The sequence below is a fragment of the Monodelphis domestica genome, chromosome 3 (genome assembly GCF_027887165.1).
Source record: "Monodelphis domestica isolate mMonDom1 chromosome 3, mMonDom1.pri, whole genome shotgun sequence".
Lineage (NCBI taxonomy): Eukaryota > Metazoa > Chordata > Mammalia > Didelphimorphia > Didelphidae > Monodelphis > Monodelphis domestica.
The window spans coordinates 13318071-13335490 of record NC_077229.1 but is presented as its reverse complement, the minus strand read 5'-3'; the positions used below and the strand labels follow the sequence as shown (position 1 = coordinate 13335490).

At 38.8% G+C, this 17420-nt stretch overlaps 1 gene segment (V, D, J or C); it reads left to right on the top strand.

The window, feature by feature from the left end:
* The first annotated feature begins 4038 nt into the window (after positions 1 to 4038).
* On the top strand, positions 4039 to 7606 carry LOC103102133 (immunoglobulin lambda variable 3-25-like). The segment is given in 2 exon segments: positions 4039 to 4119; positions 4270 to 7606. Coding segments are annotated over 2 exon segments (369 nt in total).
* Positions 7607 to 17420: the final 9814 nt, after the last annotated feature.

Genomic DNA, 17420 nt, shown 5'->3' with positions numbered 1-17420 from the left:
TGGGTCCAAGGAGTTAGCAAACTTCTTTTCTTGAAATTCTTCTCATACAAAATTTTAAATATTGGATTTTTAAAAAATAAAAATACAATATAATCCCCCTGAAGAGGGTGTTCATCAACAGTTAGATCAGCTCAAAGTGGTTGATTTATGGGGTTTATTAGTCAATTATCAAAAGAAAAACCAAAAACATAAAAGAAAAAGAAATAAATGGAAGAAAAAATTAAGATTTTGATATGAAATACTATGTATATACAATTTCTGAATTAAAAAAGAATAAATTCATAACAGGCTCTTGTTATTAGGGTCCAATTAAAGTAAAAGTCTGTTCTACAAATCTGTAAGGGAAAAATTGTAGTAATGTTGTATTTACCCATTATAAGTCAGGACTACAGGAAGTTGCCATAATATAAGAGAGAAAAAAGATTAGAATTTTGTGTAAAAAGGGAAGTGTCATTTACTGGTCTGATATTTCATCATTTCTCAGGGATAGGGAGCCAGAATAGCCAATTGTTATGTACTTTCATAGAAAGTATTTTACAAGGAGTAGATTTCAAGGAGTCCTGCATCTTAACATATGTCAAGTGCTGCAACCTTGAGTCTCACACTAGGTTCAATTCCTTTCATATTGGCATAGAAGCTCATCAATTTCACATGGATTGGTTTAATTTTGACCTGTGTGCTCTTTTTTGGCATTTTCAGGTTAAATCTGTGCATCAATGGCACTATGTAGATAAAACCTGTGCTTCTTCTTTCATTCCATTTTCTAGAATCAGACACAATCATTAATAATTGTCTCATAATATTTATCAATAAATGGCAGGTTTCCGTAGCCTAAAGCTTTTTGGTATGCATTTTTCAAGATAACATATTGATACACTTTTAAATAATGGATTTCTGACATTTTTCCATCCATGTTATCTCCCTCTCCCACTCCTCTTTTCACAAGATGGCAGGTAATATGATATAGGTTGTATTTGTGTTATTGTATAATATATTCATTTATGTATTTGCTACCCTTGGATAAAAAAAAGGGAGGGTGAAGTAGGGTGGCCAGTAATCAGAAATATAAATACTGAATTTTTGAACAGGAAAAGACTGAAAGGAGAAGAGAAGGAGAAATAAAAAAAATAAGATGGAGAGAAACAACAGAATTAGTTACCATAACTGTAAATGTGAATAGGATAAAACCCCCATAAAATGGAAGAAAATAGCAGAATGGACTAAAAGCCAGAATCCCACTATATGTTATCTACAAAAAATACTTATTATTCTCTGGCCTGGTTTAATTTTGTGTGATCTAGTTCAACATTGGTGTTCCAATGTGGATCTCCAGTTGGCCAATAATTTGCTCCTCTACCTCACTTCTGATTAGCCAGAGAGATGACACCATTTTTCTCTGTCTTTGTCAGAAATTTTTCTAATAAATTTTCAACATCCATCCAAGTGGGGTCAAAAGTTCTGAATATGTTCTCCAATCTTTTTATAATTAGTATTATGTTTTTCCTGAAACGATGGAAGATCTTCCTTGAATTTATTTAAATCTTCAGGGTTAAAATATCTCAACTTATTTTAATAGTGTAAAGGAGAAACCAAATGTAGCCTCAGGTTAGAAATAGGTTGTTTCAGCCTTTCCACGAGGGAGGGCTAAAGGGGAAAATTATTTCACAAAAACATCACAATTCAATATTAATTTTCCACAGTTTGATTACCAACTTTGAATGACTTAGATATTAGCAATTGAGTCATCCAAGACAATTCTCAAAGACTTATGATGAAAAGTGCTTTTCACCTCCAGAGAAAGAACTTTGGGAGACTGAATGTAGATAGAAACAAACTAAAAAAAACACTTTTATTTTTATTTCTTCCTTTTAAAAATTGTGTTTTCTTTTACAACATAACTAAAATGGAAATATGCTTTTCATGACTGCACATGTAAATACTGTTTAAAATTGCTTTCCTTTTCAATGAAGGGCGTAAGAGAGGGATGGTTGGAGAGAATTTGGAATTCAAAATAAAAAAATGTTAAAGTTGCTTTTATACATAATTAAAAAATAAAAAGTATTATATAGAAATTAATATATAAGAACTCTTGCTCAATTTATCAATGGTTTAAAGATATTAATAGTCATTACTCAAAGGAAGAAACCCAGATGGTCAAAAGTGATATGAACTATGCATCAGATCACCACTCATTCAAGAAATGCAAATTTAAGCAATTCTGAGATTCCACTTCACACCTATCACAGTAACAAAGATGGCAAAGAGGAAAATGGTAAATTTTGATGGGGCTTGGGGAAAATGGTACATTGATGTATTGTTAGTGGTCATATGGATGGGTACAATAGTTTTGAAAATAATTGAAGTTCTTTACAAAAAAAATTAAATGTTGTGTACCCTTTGACCCATCTATTTCACCACTAGGCTCATCTCCAAATGATATTGAATAAAGAGGAAAAGGTCCTCTATATACAAAAATATTTATAACAATTCTTTTTGTGGTAGCTAAAACAACTGGAAATTAAGTAGATGTCAGCTAACTAACCAAACATATCTTCTGGCTGTTCAGGAAACAGAACATCTCTACCTTTCTCAGGAAGTGACATCGTAATTGTGGCAGAAGCTCCTACTGGGGGGACCATGGAAGTATCCAGACTTTGTACCTCAGGGAAAACATCTCAAGGTTATGTAAAATACATGCCTAGCCAGACAGAGATTAAGAAGCAGCATCTAGTACCATATAATGTTCTAGTCTTTCTAGCACCCAGAACAGGACTTGGCATACAGTGGACATCTTCCAACTCTTAGCAATATATTGATTTTGAAGAGAAAACCATGACTGGACCAGCTTGGGAATGATCTGATTAAATTCTGAATGTGACTGTAAGCAGAATGAGTGAGACTATCTGAGGGAAAAGAATGAGCAATGGAAGGAGAGTAGGAAGGGTCTCCCTGCTCAACTGAGAGAAGCCCATGTTCAGGAAGGAGGAAAAGGAAAGATTCTATTTACACCTGGGTCATATAGAGCATCTCCCACACTGCCAATGGTCATTATGTTGGTGACCATTGGTCTTTCCTCAGCCCTGAACTGAGAACCACCATCATCACTCTCAGGTTGAAGAACAATCTTGGGGTCCTCTATACACTTAACCCACTTGAGCTCCCATTGCCCTACAGAAAAAAATCCTTTTAGTTTTTTTGTATTACTCTTCCTCTCCCAACCCAGAAAATATTTTTTTCTATTTCTTCCCATAGTTCTCAAGCTTTTGCCACTGACCTCATTCCTTTAGTATGCAACCTTTTTGTTGTTCAGTAATTCCAGTCATGCCACTTTTTGTGACCCCATTTGAAGTTTTCTTGGGAAAGATCCTAAAGTGATTTGTCATTTCTCCAGATCATTTTATAGGTGAGGAATTGAGGCAAACAGGGTTAAATGACTTGCCTACGGTCAGAGAGTGAAGTGTCTGAGCCTGGATTTGAACACAAGAGGATGAATTTTACTCACTAGACCCAGTACTGTAACCACTTCATCATCTACCTGCCCCCAGGTTAATTTATCCTCTACTTTACATAGACCATTGAGGTCATCCAGCATCTTGTCCACAGCTCTAGTCCTTAGAAGATATCTAGTCTCTCATATCTGGTTTCTCTGCCTGTGAGAGGATGGGCTCTAGATGCTGGTCCAGATGGTTCAGCAGCCTGTCTTCTGTCCCTTCCAGGAGGTTTCTGACCTCTAGAGGGAGCTGTTGGCCTGAGGTTGGTGACTCATCTTGGCTGGCAATGAGTTAACTGAGGTTCCTGCTTTAGTCTATTTGCTCTGTGTGGCCATTGGGCAGGTGCTTCCTTCCTAGGTCCCTGGGACTGACTATGAGTTGTTCAGCCCCGAACCTGACCTAGTCCTGGGGACATGCAAACCTGGGCATGTGGAGGGGACTGGGACATGAAGAGAGAGGAGAGGAAGTGATCTCTATGGAAGTCCCACCCACTGGCTCCCAGAGAGCATATAAAACAGCATTGGGACTTCCAGCTGCAGCAGTAGGGACTTCAGGTGTCACAGCTCTTGGCTTGTCTCAACCATGGCTCTGATTTCTCTCCTTCTTCCTTTCCTCACTGTTGTCACAGGTAGGGTGCCCAGTGCTATTTCCTGACTCAGATCCTCCAGGACCCTGAGGTTGAGCTCACCTTGGGTGATATTGCAGTGAGGGTATCTCTCTCTTCCTCTCCATCTATGCTGCTGAATACCAGGACAAGTTTTTTCTCCTTTCCTTCCAGGTTCTCTGGCCTCCTATGTGCTGACCCAGATTCCCTCCATGTCTGTGGCTCTGGGGCAAACAGTCACCATCACCTGTGCAGGAGATCAGCTGGATGATAAGTATGCTCATTGGTACCAGCAGAAAAGGAGCCAGACTCCTCCTAAGCTTGTCATTTACGAGGACAAGGAAAGACCAGAGGGCATCTCTGACCGATTCTCAGGCTCCAGCAGCAACAAGGTGGCCACATTAACCATCTCTGGGGTCCAGGCTGAAGATGAGTCTGATTACTACTGTCTGTCAGTTGATGGTAATACCAAAGCTCACAATGATGTAAAGAGATGAGGAAGTGAGACAAAAACCTTTGTCTGACCTCTACCTCCGCTTGGGCTTCTCTGTTTCATTTCCTTTCTACTGTTGGGCCCAGGGAGGGCCTACAGGGAGCTCCATACTCTCTGTTCTATGCCTTCTCCTTTAAAGATAACTCCCTCATTGCTCAAACACAGACCTTTTCTTTTCATCCAAGGCCTTGATCCACCAACTCCCTTAGGCTATAGGGGATCTGGTCTTAGATGTGGCCTTGGACCCTGTGTAAATGGAATTATCCTCCTTCATTTATTTTAACTTAATCAAGAACTTGGAGTATTCCTCCTTTCACACTTAGTTAACATTTTTTGGAAAAGGAAATTCACACCCTGAAAGACTGGAAGTGGGTCCCACAAGCACCCCCCACCCGAACCCCAGGCAGTGCCAGGCAAATTCAGAAACTATGATTGGTTCTGAGATGTGATAGACCAGCGCATAGTGAAAGGAAATAGAAACCAGAGAGATAGGAAGTGACATGGGAAAAGGATTATAAAAGGTGAGACTGGACAGCTGAACAGGGACTTCCATGTTGGAGGGATTCTGCTGCATTGGTTTCTCTGTGTTGGGTTTCATTCTGTGTTGGTTGCTCGAGGAGTTTGGCTTTGGTGATTTGCTTGGGTTAAGGACACCCTGGCCAAAGACACTGGCCTTCTCCTGCTCTTCTCCTGTCTTTGGTGTGATGTTCTCTTTGGTGAAGCTCAGTCTTTGCAGCATCAGACTCTTGTGGGCTGGTGAGATTCACATTCAGGTTTGCACTGGTGGTCTGGAGGCACTTGGATTGGGACTTACGGTATTTAGCTAGGCAATGTTCTCTACCTCCTTTCTATATTTCTCTCTCTTTACTGTCTCTACTTTTGCTGTAATAAAGCTACTAAAGCTAGTAAGATACTCATAGTTTAATTTTAAATTATTTTAAATGGTGACCACAACTTTTTAGAACTGTTAATTTGACCAAAACCCATTGTAATTCTTACTACCCTGCTCTCACTCAGGTTTCCTAGGCCTGCTGCCTCTGATCAGAGTCCAGAGCAAGGAGACCTGACCTCTGATGGTGGAGGTGGCAATGAGGAGAGAGCTAAGGATCTGAATTAGTCTGGTCCTCAATGTCTTCCTATATAAGCTTTCCATGATGACAGAGGCAAACATTGAGTCAGCAAACATTTATTTAGAGCTTACTTTGTGCCAGACCCTGTGGTGATCCCTGGGGGTACAGAGGCAAAAAGGAAACAGTCTGTTCACTCAGGGAGCTCCCAACCTACTAGTGGAAAAGCAGGATGTGCACAGATGAATACAGAATATTTATAAAGAAAACCCAGAGTTATTTCAGGGTAGGGCATTAACCACTATGGCAATAAGGAAAGACTTGTAGTAAGAAGTGACACTTGGACAGAGCACTGAAAGGTACTTGGACCTCTTGGACCTGGTAAGCAGAAGAGAACTGGAAGATGATAGCCTAAGCAAAGAGAGAGACAAGAGGGGAAAGGCCACACAGGCTGGCAATAGAAAGTTGACCAGTTCATCTAAAAGGAAGAATGTTTGAGGCTGGATGGTGTGGAATGGCTCTGATATGGGAGACTGAAGAGAGAGCATGAATGGATCTAATGTAAATATTTTTCCCTAGAAGTAATAGAGAACCTCTTAAGAAGAGGTTAAGAAGACTCTTAGAGTTAAGTCACTCTTCTTAAGAAGAAGAGTGACATGTATCAGGATCCTTTCCTGATCCCCTCCTCCCAAGGGTACAGTGTTTTCCCCAGAATCTTCCCTGACTGCAGGATGGATAGAGAAGTGAGGCATTGCCCTGGGAGGGTAATGAGAAGGCTAAATCTGAGACCGAGCGAGATTAGCCAGGAGAGTAGAGGATAAGGAATTAGAGGAGATTTTAAACATTTTGTTGGTACATTTCGTTTCAACATTGCAAATATTTTCTGACTGCTATCCACTCCATGAGAGCTCTCTTGTTAATAATGTAAAGTAACTAATTAAAGTGACCTCATTAGACAATGAAATCAACATCATGGAACTCATCACTTCTCTATTGAAAAAGGTTCAAGAAATGTCTATTATCTCTCCTTCCTAACCCTTTGAAAAGTAAGAGAAAAACCAATTTCTTGTAACAAATATGACTAGTCAAGCAAAACAATTATATTTCCTGCTGTTTTATCATTGGCTGTACGTATGTTGGGGTTTCTGTGTGCCTCATTCTGCTTCCTAAACCTATCACCTCTCTGCCATGGAGAGCATATCTTACTCTCAAGTGAGATTACAAAATGGGATTACAAATCACCATTGTACAGATGATAATTGTTTTAGTTTTCAGAATTCTTTGTCTTTCCTGTTGTCACAATATATAATACTCTACTGGTTCTCCTCAAAGGCCAAAGGGAGGAGCCATTTTGCCCCCATTTCTGTGAATGATTCCCTCCTCCAGCACTACCTTAAGGCCTTTCATCTCTCTGATGATGACCCAACACAGATTTATGCCAGGAGATTGCCTGAAGGTTTGCAGCTGGTGGAACTGTGCTAATTACTTTACAAATAATAATTAAAAAAATTAATGCTTTTACTTGGGCTCCATCATGGAGGGGCTATAAAGCAATTATTAAAGACTTTGTTTTTGTTGGTACTTGGCTCACTAGTGGAAATGCAAATAAACGTAAACAAGATAGCCTCTATCTTCAAGAAGCTGGTATTCTGTTGATGAATTAAATACATAAAGGAATGGTGGTGGTGGGGGAACAGAGAATCATGGAGCAGCTGCTATAATTTGGACATGTGGAAGGTCTCTGATCCTAGGCAGAAGTGGACAAGGGCTCACCTGAAAGGGAGCAGAGTGTCTCCAGGGCACATGGAATGGGAAGGTTGAGTATGAGAATATAAAAGATCAAGGGGTGGAGGGGATCCCATCTTCTGGGCGAAAAGGAGAAATAATTGGAGAAAAACAGGAAAGATTTTGTTGAAAAAATTGTTGAAAGTTGAAAGGACCTTCCCAGGGAATCTTGGGCAGAAAACAGTTTGATCAGAGGAAAAGTAGATAGATAGATACTTCTCATGCTGGATTATGTTCGTCCCACAGAGCTGTGTTGTGCAATACTCTGCTATATATTCCTCTCATTTTTGCCTCCATAGTATTGTGTTGATTTTTTCTCTCTCCTCCACTGAGTGTGGCCTGAACCTGGCTATGGATGGCATAGCTACAGGCCTCCACATAGCAGGATAGACTGGTTGCCTCTGACAAGTGCTTATTCCATGATCCAGGAGGCAGTCAAGGCAACCCCAGGCACCAGAATACACCACAGTACAAGTTTGGGGCAGTACTAACATAGCCTTGGAGTGGAGATGAGGTTCAATATGCAGGCAATGATGTTAAAAATTCCTATCCCCAAATAAGCAAAAGACAAAAAAAAAAGCCTGACTCTGGAAAACTAAGTAGCAGGTAAGATTGAAATGTAGGCTTAGAAGAGGACAATAATGCAAAATAGAAATTTGTAAAGCCTGAAGGGAAAATTTGAAAGGAAGTCAGGCTCAAAACATACTCCTGGAAAAGCTTCAAAAGTGGATCACAAAACAATTAAGAAGAGAAGAAGAAGAAAAGCTGTGAGAGGGAATGAGAGAAAGAATAAAAAATTTAAAACAAAAACTCACCATAGAAAACACCTCTCCAAAAAGGAAATATAAAACCTTAAGTAAGAAAATAACTTCTAAAAAAGTAAGTACAAACCTCAAGGCAGAGAATGGCTCCCTAAAAATTAGAATTGGGCAAATGGTAGCTAATAACTCCATAAAACATCAAAAAACAATAAAATTTAAAAGAATGAAAAAAAGTTGAAGAGACTTTCAAATATCTCACTGGAAAAACAACTGATCTGGAAGAGAGATTCAGGAGAGACAACCTATGAATGAATGGATGGACTGAAAGCCACGATTGAAAAAAAGAATCTGGGCATCATTTTGTAAGAAATCATCAGGGAGAACTGCTCTAATGTTCTCAAACAAGAGGGGGTAAATAGAAATAGAAAAAAATCCCCTGATGACTTCCTGAAAGAGATTCCAAATGAAAAAGTCCAGGGCTATTATAGCCAAAACCCAGAACTACCAAACCAAAAAGAAAATTCTGTAAGCAGGCAGAAAAAAAAATTAAATATCATGTAGCCACAGGCTTGGTTACACAGTATGTAGCAGTTTTTCCATTAAAGGATAAGAAGGTATGGAATATATTTCTCAAGGCAAAGAATTTAGGACTACAAGCAAGCATCTCTTATCCAGGAAACCTAAGCATAATTTTCTAGAAGAAGAAATGTACATTAATCAAATAAAACACTCCTAGGTATTTCTAATGAAAAGAAATTAGAGTTTAAAACAAAATTTGATGATCAAAATTGACACTAAAGCATAAAAGGTAAACAGAAAGAGAAAATCAAGAATCTCAATGAAGTAAACCAATTACATTTCTATATGAAAAAATGATAACTAGAATACTTATCTTTGATCCTTGAGATAATCAATGAAATCAATAAGTTTAAATTGCTCACATTGCTATATAAAAAGGGGCTAAGATACTTCAGATATCTATGATACTTGAGATACTTAAGGTACCTAAAGTATTTGATACTTAAAATACTGAAGATAATTATGAACTTTATAACTACTAGTCAATAGAAAAATATATAGAGAGTAGGGAGTAAGTTGAATATGATGGGATGATTTCCAAAAAAGACCAAAATTAAAGTATAAGAAAGAGGAACATACTGGGAAAAGAGAAAAGGAAAAAGCCAGGAATAAATATCTCACATGAGGAGAATTAATACAGTGGAAAGGAAGATGGAGGGGATGGTGGGTAATTTTTGAACCTCACTCTTATTGGAATTGGTATAAAGTAGTACCACATTCAGTTGGCTATAGAAACCTGTATTGCCCTCTAGGGAAATAAGAAGGGGATGGGGAACAAGAAAAGAAGAGAAAAAAAGAGAGAGTGAACATGGTAAGGTAAGAGTGATGAAGGGGACTTATATTGGATGTGCTGGCACACTCCTCCTACCTTCTCTCCTTTCTTCTTTTAGGCCCAATCCTCTTCAACACCTACCCTCCCTTCTTTTCCTTTCTTTTCTTCACACCTGCTACATACAACAGGTCAGGAAGTACTAGGTTAAGAACAATCCTCTCCACTACCTTACCCTGCCATGCAGGCCAAATCTACCCTGAAATTTGGCTAGAGGTATGTACAAGGTTGATTGAGTTTTGAGGGTTGTTCATGAGCATGAAAGAGGCTCTGAATTGGATTTAGGAAAGTGTGCACAAGCATGGAAAAAAGGACAGTATTGGGTGTTAGATTGAGAGCCCCTCCAGTACACTAGGAAAACCCCACCTTGAAACTATACTTAAACTTCTGCCTCAAGTTCAGCAGGTGCTTCCCAACTGAGTGATCTCTCTGTTGTGGATGCCTTCTGCTGGTAAGAATAATAAATTGGCTTGTTGCTTTGTGATCTCAGAGTCTTGGTATTTTTGAGTTGGTAGGTAGAGTCCCACACAAAGTAATGTTAATATATGTATGCACCCAATGGCGTAGCATCCAAATTCCTAAGAGAGAAATTATATGAATTATAAGAGGAACTAGACAAAAAACTTTATTAGTAGGGGATAGTAACCTCTCCCTCTATGAATTAGATAAATCAAACTATACTGATGATATTAGAAATTGTCTTGTTATATTATTTTAGATATAAGAAGTAGAGAAGCTGGCTTGACAAATAATTGGAGTTTCAAGCAGAGCTGAGACAGTGTCAATTTCAAATGTTGACAGGTTAAAGGTTTTTCTCTGGCAGTTTATCTCTGGCAGTTGGCAGAGTCACACACAAAGATTCTTGCTCTGAGGACTTTGAGGAGGTAATATCTTTGCCTGCTTCTCTCTCTCTCTCTCTCTCTCTCTCTCTCTCTCTCTCTCTCTCTCTCTCTCTCTGTCTCTCTGTCACTGTCTCTCTGTCTCTGTCTCTGTCTCTGCCTCTGTCTCTGTCTCTCTGTCTCTCTTTGTCTCTCTCTGTCTCTCATTGAAGTAGTTAAGGGTCTCTCTCTCTGTCACTGTCTCTCTGTCTCTCTGTCACTGTATCTCTGTCTGTCTCTGTCTCTGTCTGTCTCTCTCTGTGTCTCTCTCTGTCTCTCATTGAAGTAGTTAAGGGTCTCTCTCTCTCTCTCTCTGTCTCTGTCTCTGTCTCTCTCTCTCTGTGTCTCTGTGTCTCTCTCTGTCTCTCATTGAAGTAGTTAAGGGTATTCTTTTTCCAACTTGGGAAACACTATTGACTATATAGTACTGTCTTTATAGACTATTTAACTCTGAGAAGACCAAAGAAAAAACCTGGTCTTTGGTTTGTACTCTGAGTCTGCTAAGGCTTAGCGTCCTAACTTGATACTTGTTGAGACTCAACCAGCTAGCCTTTGTTATTTTTATAACCTGGATGTGAATTTAAAAATTATAAGGATAATAGTGTATTTTGTTGTAAAATAGGGACAATTTGGATTAGTCAGATCAGGGAGGATTAGTTAGCCTGTGAAACAGGAGAAGCGGTTTTTTGTGGAATCAAGGAGTTTATTTGGGTGGAGTTAGAATCCCTTAGAGTTAGAAATCCTTTTTATCCTTATATATTTCAATAAGTATTTTATTTTTTATAACAAGAGTCTCTTTAGTGTCCTTGTGCCTGGCCCTGAAGAGAAGTTCACTGATATAAACTGAAGATACTTTGTAAGTGCAGCAAGCAGAACATCTGAAATCAGTTTATAATCAATAATACAATCCATTGCTTTATTAGTTTTTTTGCAAACTCGCCTATTATTTTTACAGTTTTGGTGAGTTACATAGGACAGACAGAACAGAACCAGACAATCTGATTTTAATGGTCCAACTGTCAACTTGGGCAGTTGGAGCCATTATTGAAGCAGGGGGTATATGGAAGCAGCTAGAGCTGAGTTTCACTGTGAGCTGTAGTAACAGCGAGCTGAACTCGAGGTGGCTCCCAAACCCATCTCCCAGTCTACTTGACTCAAAGGCTCTGGGCTCTCAGAAAAGCTGGTGATTTAGCTACATAAAATCTCACCTTTTATGACCCTTTCCCCATGCCACTCTAGTCACTCCCCCACTTCACAGGAACCAATTACAGCCTCCCAATTTGCCTAGTACTGCCCAATGGGGATAGTGCTTGTGGTCTTTCTAGTAAGTGACTTGCGAACTCTCTTCCCTAGTGATCTACAAAGTGCTAAATAGGAGCACTTCAAATTCTTGATTGATTAAATTAAAGTTTGTTGATTGATTACATTAAAAATAAACAGAGTCCAATTTTTTCTCCAGATGCTGTTTGGCCACAATATATGATCTTTGTGATATGGTATAGTGGAACTGTGAACTGATTGAACCATTTTAAAGAGCAATCTGGAATTAAGCCCAAAGACTCATAAAACTGTATGTCTTTTGACCCAGCAATACCACTATTAGGTTTATTCCCTAAGATGATCGGGGGAAAAAGAATCTATATGTTCTAAAATATTTATAGCAATTCTATTTGTGGTGGCCCAAAACTGGAATGGAAGGGATTCTTCAATTGCCCATCAATTGAGTAGTGGTTAAACAAATCATATGGTCTGTGATTGTGATGAAATACTACAAAACTGTAAGAAATGATGAGCAGGTTAACTAAAAAAAATGGAAATGATTACATGAAATTATGAAGAGTGAAATAGAGAGAACCAAAAGAACACTATATATAGCAACAGAAATATTGTTTGAAGAATGACTTGTGTATACGACTTCCAGGGAAAGAACTGATAAATAGAAATAAGCAAGACATAGATTTATATATACATGTATCTGTTTGTCAAATGATGCCTGTTTTGGTGTCAGCTGGGTAGTTCAGTGGATGGAGAGCCAGGCCTAGAGACAGCAGGTCCTAGGTTCAAGTCTGGCCTCAGACACTTTCCAGCTGTGTGACCCTGGGCAAGTCACTTAACCCCCATTGCCTATTTCTTACCACTCTTCTGCCTTGGAACCAATATAAAATATTGATTCCAAGATGGAAGGTAAGGGTTTAAAAAAATGATGCCTGTTTCAATAGGGGGAGAGGAAGGAGAGGGATAGAGTTACCTGGTTATTTTTTTTTAATTTAAAAAAGTATTTTATTTGATCATTTTCAAACGTTATTCATTAGGAACAAAGATCACCTTTTTCCCCTCCCCCCTCCCCCCCCACTTCCATTGGTGATGCATGATTCCTCTGGGTACCACATGCATCCTCAACCTGAGCCCATTTACTTGCTATTGGTTTCCATAGTAGGGTGTTCATTCAGAGTCTCTCCTGGATCATATCCCCTTCACCTCTGTAGTCAAGTTGTTGTCCTTCCTCGGTGTTTTTACTCCCACCGTTTGTCCTCTGCTTGTGGGCAGTGTTTTTTTTTTCTCCTTGATCCCTGTGGATTATTCAGGGGCATTGCATTGAGACTAATGGAGAAGTCCATTACATTTGATTATACCACAGTGTATTAGTCTTTGTGTACCATGTTCTCCTGGTTCTGCTCCTTTCACTCTGCATCACTTCCTGGAGGTTGTTCCAGTCTCCATGGAATTCCTCCACTTTATTATTCCTTTTAGCACAATAGTATTCCATCCCCAACATATACCATGATTTGTTCAGCCATTCCCCAATTGAAGGGCATCCCCTCATTTTCCAGTTTTTTGCCACCGCAAAGAGCGCAGCTGTGAATATTCTTGTACAAGTCTTTTTACTTATTGTCTCATTGGGGTACAAACCCAGCAGTGCTATGGCTGGATTAAAGGGCAGACATTCTTTTATCGCCCTTTGGGCATAGTTCCAAATTGCCCTCCAGAATAGTTGAATCAATTCACAACTCTACCAGCAATGAATTAATGTCCTCACTTCGCCACATCCCCTCCAACATTCATTACTTTCCTTCTCTGTCATGTTAGCCAATCTGCTAGGTGTGAGGTGATACCTCAGAGTTGTTTTGATTTGTATCTCTCTGATTATCAGAGATTTAGAACACTTTTTCTTGATTTGAACCCATTGCTTTGTTGATAGTATTTGCATTAGAGTGTTCATTTAAAGTCTATCCTCTGTCATGTCCCCTCAACCTCTGTATTCAGGCAGTTGCTTTTTCTCGGTGTTTCCACTCCCATAGTTTATCCTTTGCTTATGAATGGTGTTTTTTTTCTCCTGGATCCCTGAAAGTTGTTCAGGGACATTACACCGCCCCTAATGGAGAAGTCCATTACGTTCGATTATACCACAGTGTATTAGTCTCTGTGTACAATGTTCTCCTGGTTCTGCTCCTCTCGCTCTGCATCACTTCCTGGAGGTTGTTCCAGTCTCCATGGAACTTCTCCACTTTATTATTCCTTTGAGCACAATAGTATTCCATCACCAACATATACCACAGTTTGTTCAGCCATTCCCCAATTGATGGGCATCCCCTCGTTTTCCAGTTTTGGGCCACCACAAAGAGCGCAGCTATGAATATTTTTGTACAAGTCTTTGTGTCCATTATCTCTTTGGGGTACAGACCCAGCAGTGCTATGGCTGGGTCAAAGGGTAGATATTCTTTTGTCGCCCTTTGGGCATAGTTCCAAATTGCCCTCCAGAATGGTTGGATCAGTAGAACACTTTTTCATGTGCTTATTAATAGTTTTTATTTCTTTGGCTGAAAACTGCCTATTCATGTCCATTGCCCATTTATCAATTGGAGAATGGCTTGATTTTTTGTACAGTTGATTTACCTCTTTATAAATTTGAGTAATTAGACCTTTGTCAGAGGTTTTTGTAATGAAGATTGTTTCCCAATTTGTTGCTTCCCTTCTAAATTTGGTTACATTGGTTTTGCGTGTACAAAATCTTTTTAATTTGATGTAATCAAAATTATTTATTTTACATTTTGTTACTCTTTCTATGTCTTGCTTGGTTTTGAAGTCTTTCCCTTCCCAAAGGTCTGACATGTATACTATTCTGTGTTCACCTAATTTACTTATAGTTTCCTTCTTTATGTTCAGGTCATTCACCCATTCTGAGTTTAACTTGGTGTAGGGTGTGAGGTGTTGATCCAGACCTAATCTCTCCCACACTATCTTCCAGTTTTCCCAGCAGTTTTTGTCAAATAGTGGATTTTTGTCCCAAAATCTAGGGTCTTTGGGTTTGTCATAGACTGTCTTGCTGAAGTCACTTATCCCGAGTCTATTCCACTGATCCTCCTTTTTGTCTCTTAGCCAGTACCAAATTGTTTTGATGACTACTGCTTTATAGTATAGTTTGAGTTCTGGGATTGCAAGGCCCCCTTCCTTTGTATTTTTTTCCATTATTTCCCTAGATATCCTTGTTCCTTTGTCCTTCCAAATGAACTTTGTTATGGTTTTTTCTAATTCAGTAAAAACATGTTTTGAAAGTTCCATGGGTATGGCACTAAATAGATAGATGAGTTTGGGTAGGATGTTCATTTTTATTATATTGGCTTGTCCTACACATGAGCAGTTAATATTTTTCCAATTGCTCAAGTCTAGTTTTAATTGTGTGGAGAGTGTTTTGTAGTTGTGTTCATATAGTTCCTGTGTTTGTTTCGGGAGATAGATTCGTAAGTATTTTATTTTGTCTAAGGTGATTTGAATGGGATTTCTCTTTCTAATTGTTGCTGATGAGATGTGTTGGGGGTTGTCTTTTGGGGATTTAGTATAGAGGGTGTTCTATGAAAGCTTTCGATTTCTATTTTGCCCCCTTGTTTGAGAACATCAGGGCAATTCTCTTCGATGATTTCTTGTAGTATGGCATGGTGGTTTTTGTTAATCTCTGGTTTTTCAGGTAGACCAATGATTCTCAAATTGTCTCTCCTACCTCTGTTTTCCTGGTCTGTCACCTTGTCAATGAGATATTTTATGTTTTCTTCTAATTCATTAATTTTTTGACTCTGCTTTATTAATTCTTGCTGTTTTGCAAGCTCACTGTCTTCCAGTTGCTTAATTCTGGTCTTTAAGGACTGATTTTGCTTTTCAGTTTGGTCTGCCCTTCTGTTAGAGGCTTCCAGCTGTTTCTCCAATTGTGAAATTTTGTTGGTCAGGCTGAAGACCTCTTTTTGAATTTGTTCCCATTTTTGTAGCCAGAAGGTTTCCATCTTTTGGATAAGCTCCTTTTTGAGTTCTTCCAGAGCTTGTGGATAATTTCCATTTTTTGGACATGTTTTGATTTTGTTTGCATTTCATCCTATTTTTCGTCTGTAGCCTGCGTTTTCCCTCCATAAAAGTTTTCAATAGTTACTTTTTTCCTTTTTTTGTTGGAGGGTTGATCTTGGGCACTTTGAGCCATCCCTTTGGTGGTTTCCCCTTTCGTTTTCAGTCAGAAATCTGAGTGAAATGGGCGGGTTTTGATGTTTTTGCCTCAGACTAATTCTTCCCAGCCTCTGAAGTTTGTTAGTGCATCCGCCCACGCGATCTATGGTCTCTTCTCTCCTGTGCACCCAGGCTTCCCCTGTAAAACCACTTCGTGGGGTAGTTCCCTGGTAGTCCTTGTCTGTTCCCAAGGACCCTGGCATGCCCCCCTCCCCACAACAAGGAATGGAGGAGATTTTGCCTCAGGCTATTTCTAGAGTCTCCACGGCATTCGCAGTTTGCAGGAGCCCCCCAGTCTGCTCGCTTTCCAGTGAAACTGTCTGAGGGGTAGTTCCCTGGGAGTCCTCCTTAGAGCACAAGGACCCTGGAGTGCTCCCCACTCACTGCAGAGACATTCCTCACTCACTCGCTGTCTTCGGTGAGTGCTCTGGGGTGGGGGAGGGCAGCTCAACTCATGCTTGGCAGCAAGCTTTCTCTCCCTCTTATAGTGTGGAAGTATTCAAACTCCATGTACCTTCATTGCTGTGGACTGCTGGAGAGTCCCTTCAATCTTCCAAAGATGATTTTTATGCTCTTTTGAGGTAGTCTATTTCATTCGGTATGGGGAGAGGAAGCAATTCACATCTAGATTGCCATGTTTACCTGGAAGTCTTACTTGGTTATTTTAATGTAATAAATATTTTAATGTAATAAATAAATAAATAAAATAAAAACTTAAATAAATAAATAAATTTAAATAAAGTAACAATTAGTTACAATATTATATGAAGTATTTTGAAAAATACCCAAAGAAATAATTCTACCAAATTTCTTTTATGACACAAATATGGCACTGATACCTAAATCAGAAAGAGAAAAAACAGAGAAAGAAAACCATATACCAATCTCTCTAATGAATATAGATGCAAAATTTTAGATAAAATACTAACAGGGAGATTACAGAAATATATGACAAGGATCATATACTATGACCCAGTAGGTTTTATACCAGTAGTCAAGGATGGTTCAATATTTGACAACTGTCTACCAAAATTGGGCATAAAAGTAGGCACCACAAATTAAATCAAAACCCAAATCATTTTGCATCTTGAATAATGAAATTTGAATCTTTTGGAGAGGTCTCAATTTCTATCTTCTTTTAAGAAATGTCCAGAAATGTCTGAGGATTCCCTCAAGATGCTTGTTTCTGCAAGGATCTTTTTTGAATGAGTTCATTCTTCTGGGTCCAAGGTGTTAGCAAACTTCTTTTCCTGAAATTCTTCTCAAAGAAAATTTTAAATATTGGATTTTTAAAAATAAAAATACAATACAATCCCCTTGAGGAGGGTGTTCATCAACAGCTGTATCAGCTGAAAGTGATTGAGTTATGGGGTGTATTAGTTAGTTATCAAGAGAAAAACCAAAAACATAAAAGAAGAATAAATAAATGGAAGAAAAAATTAAGGT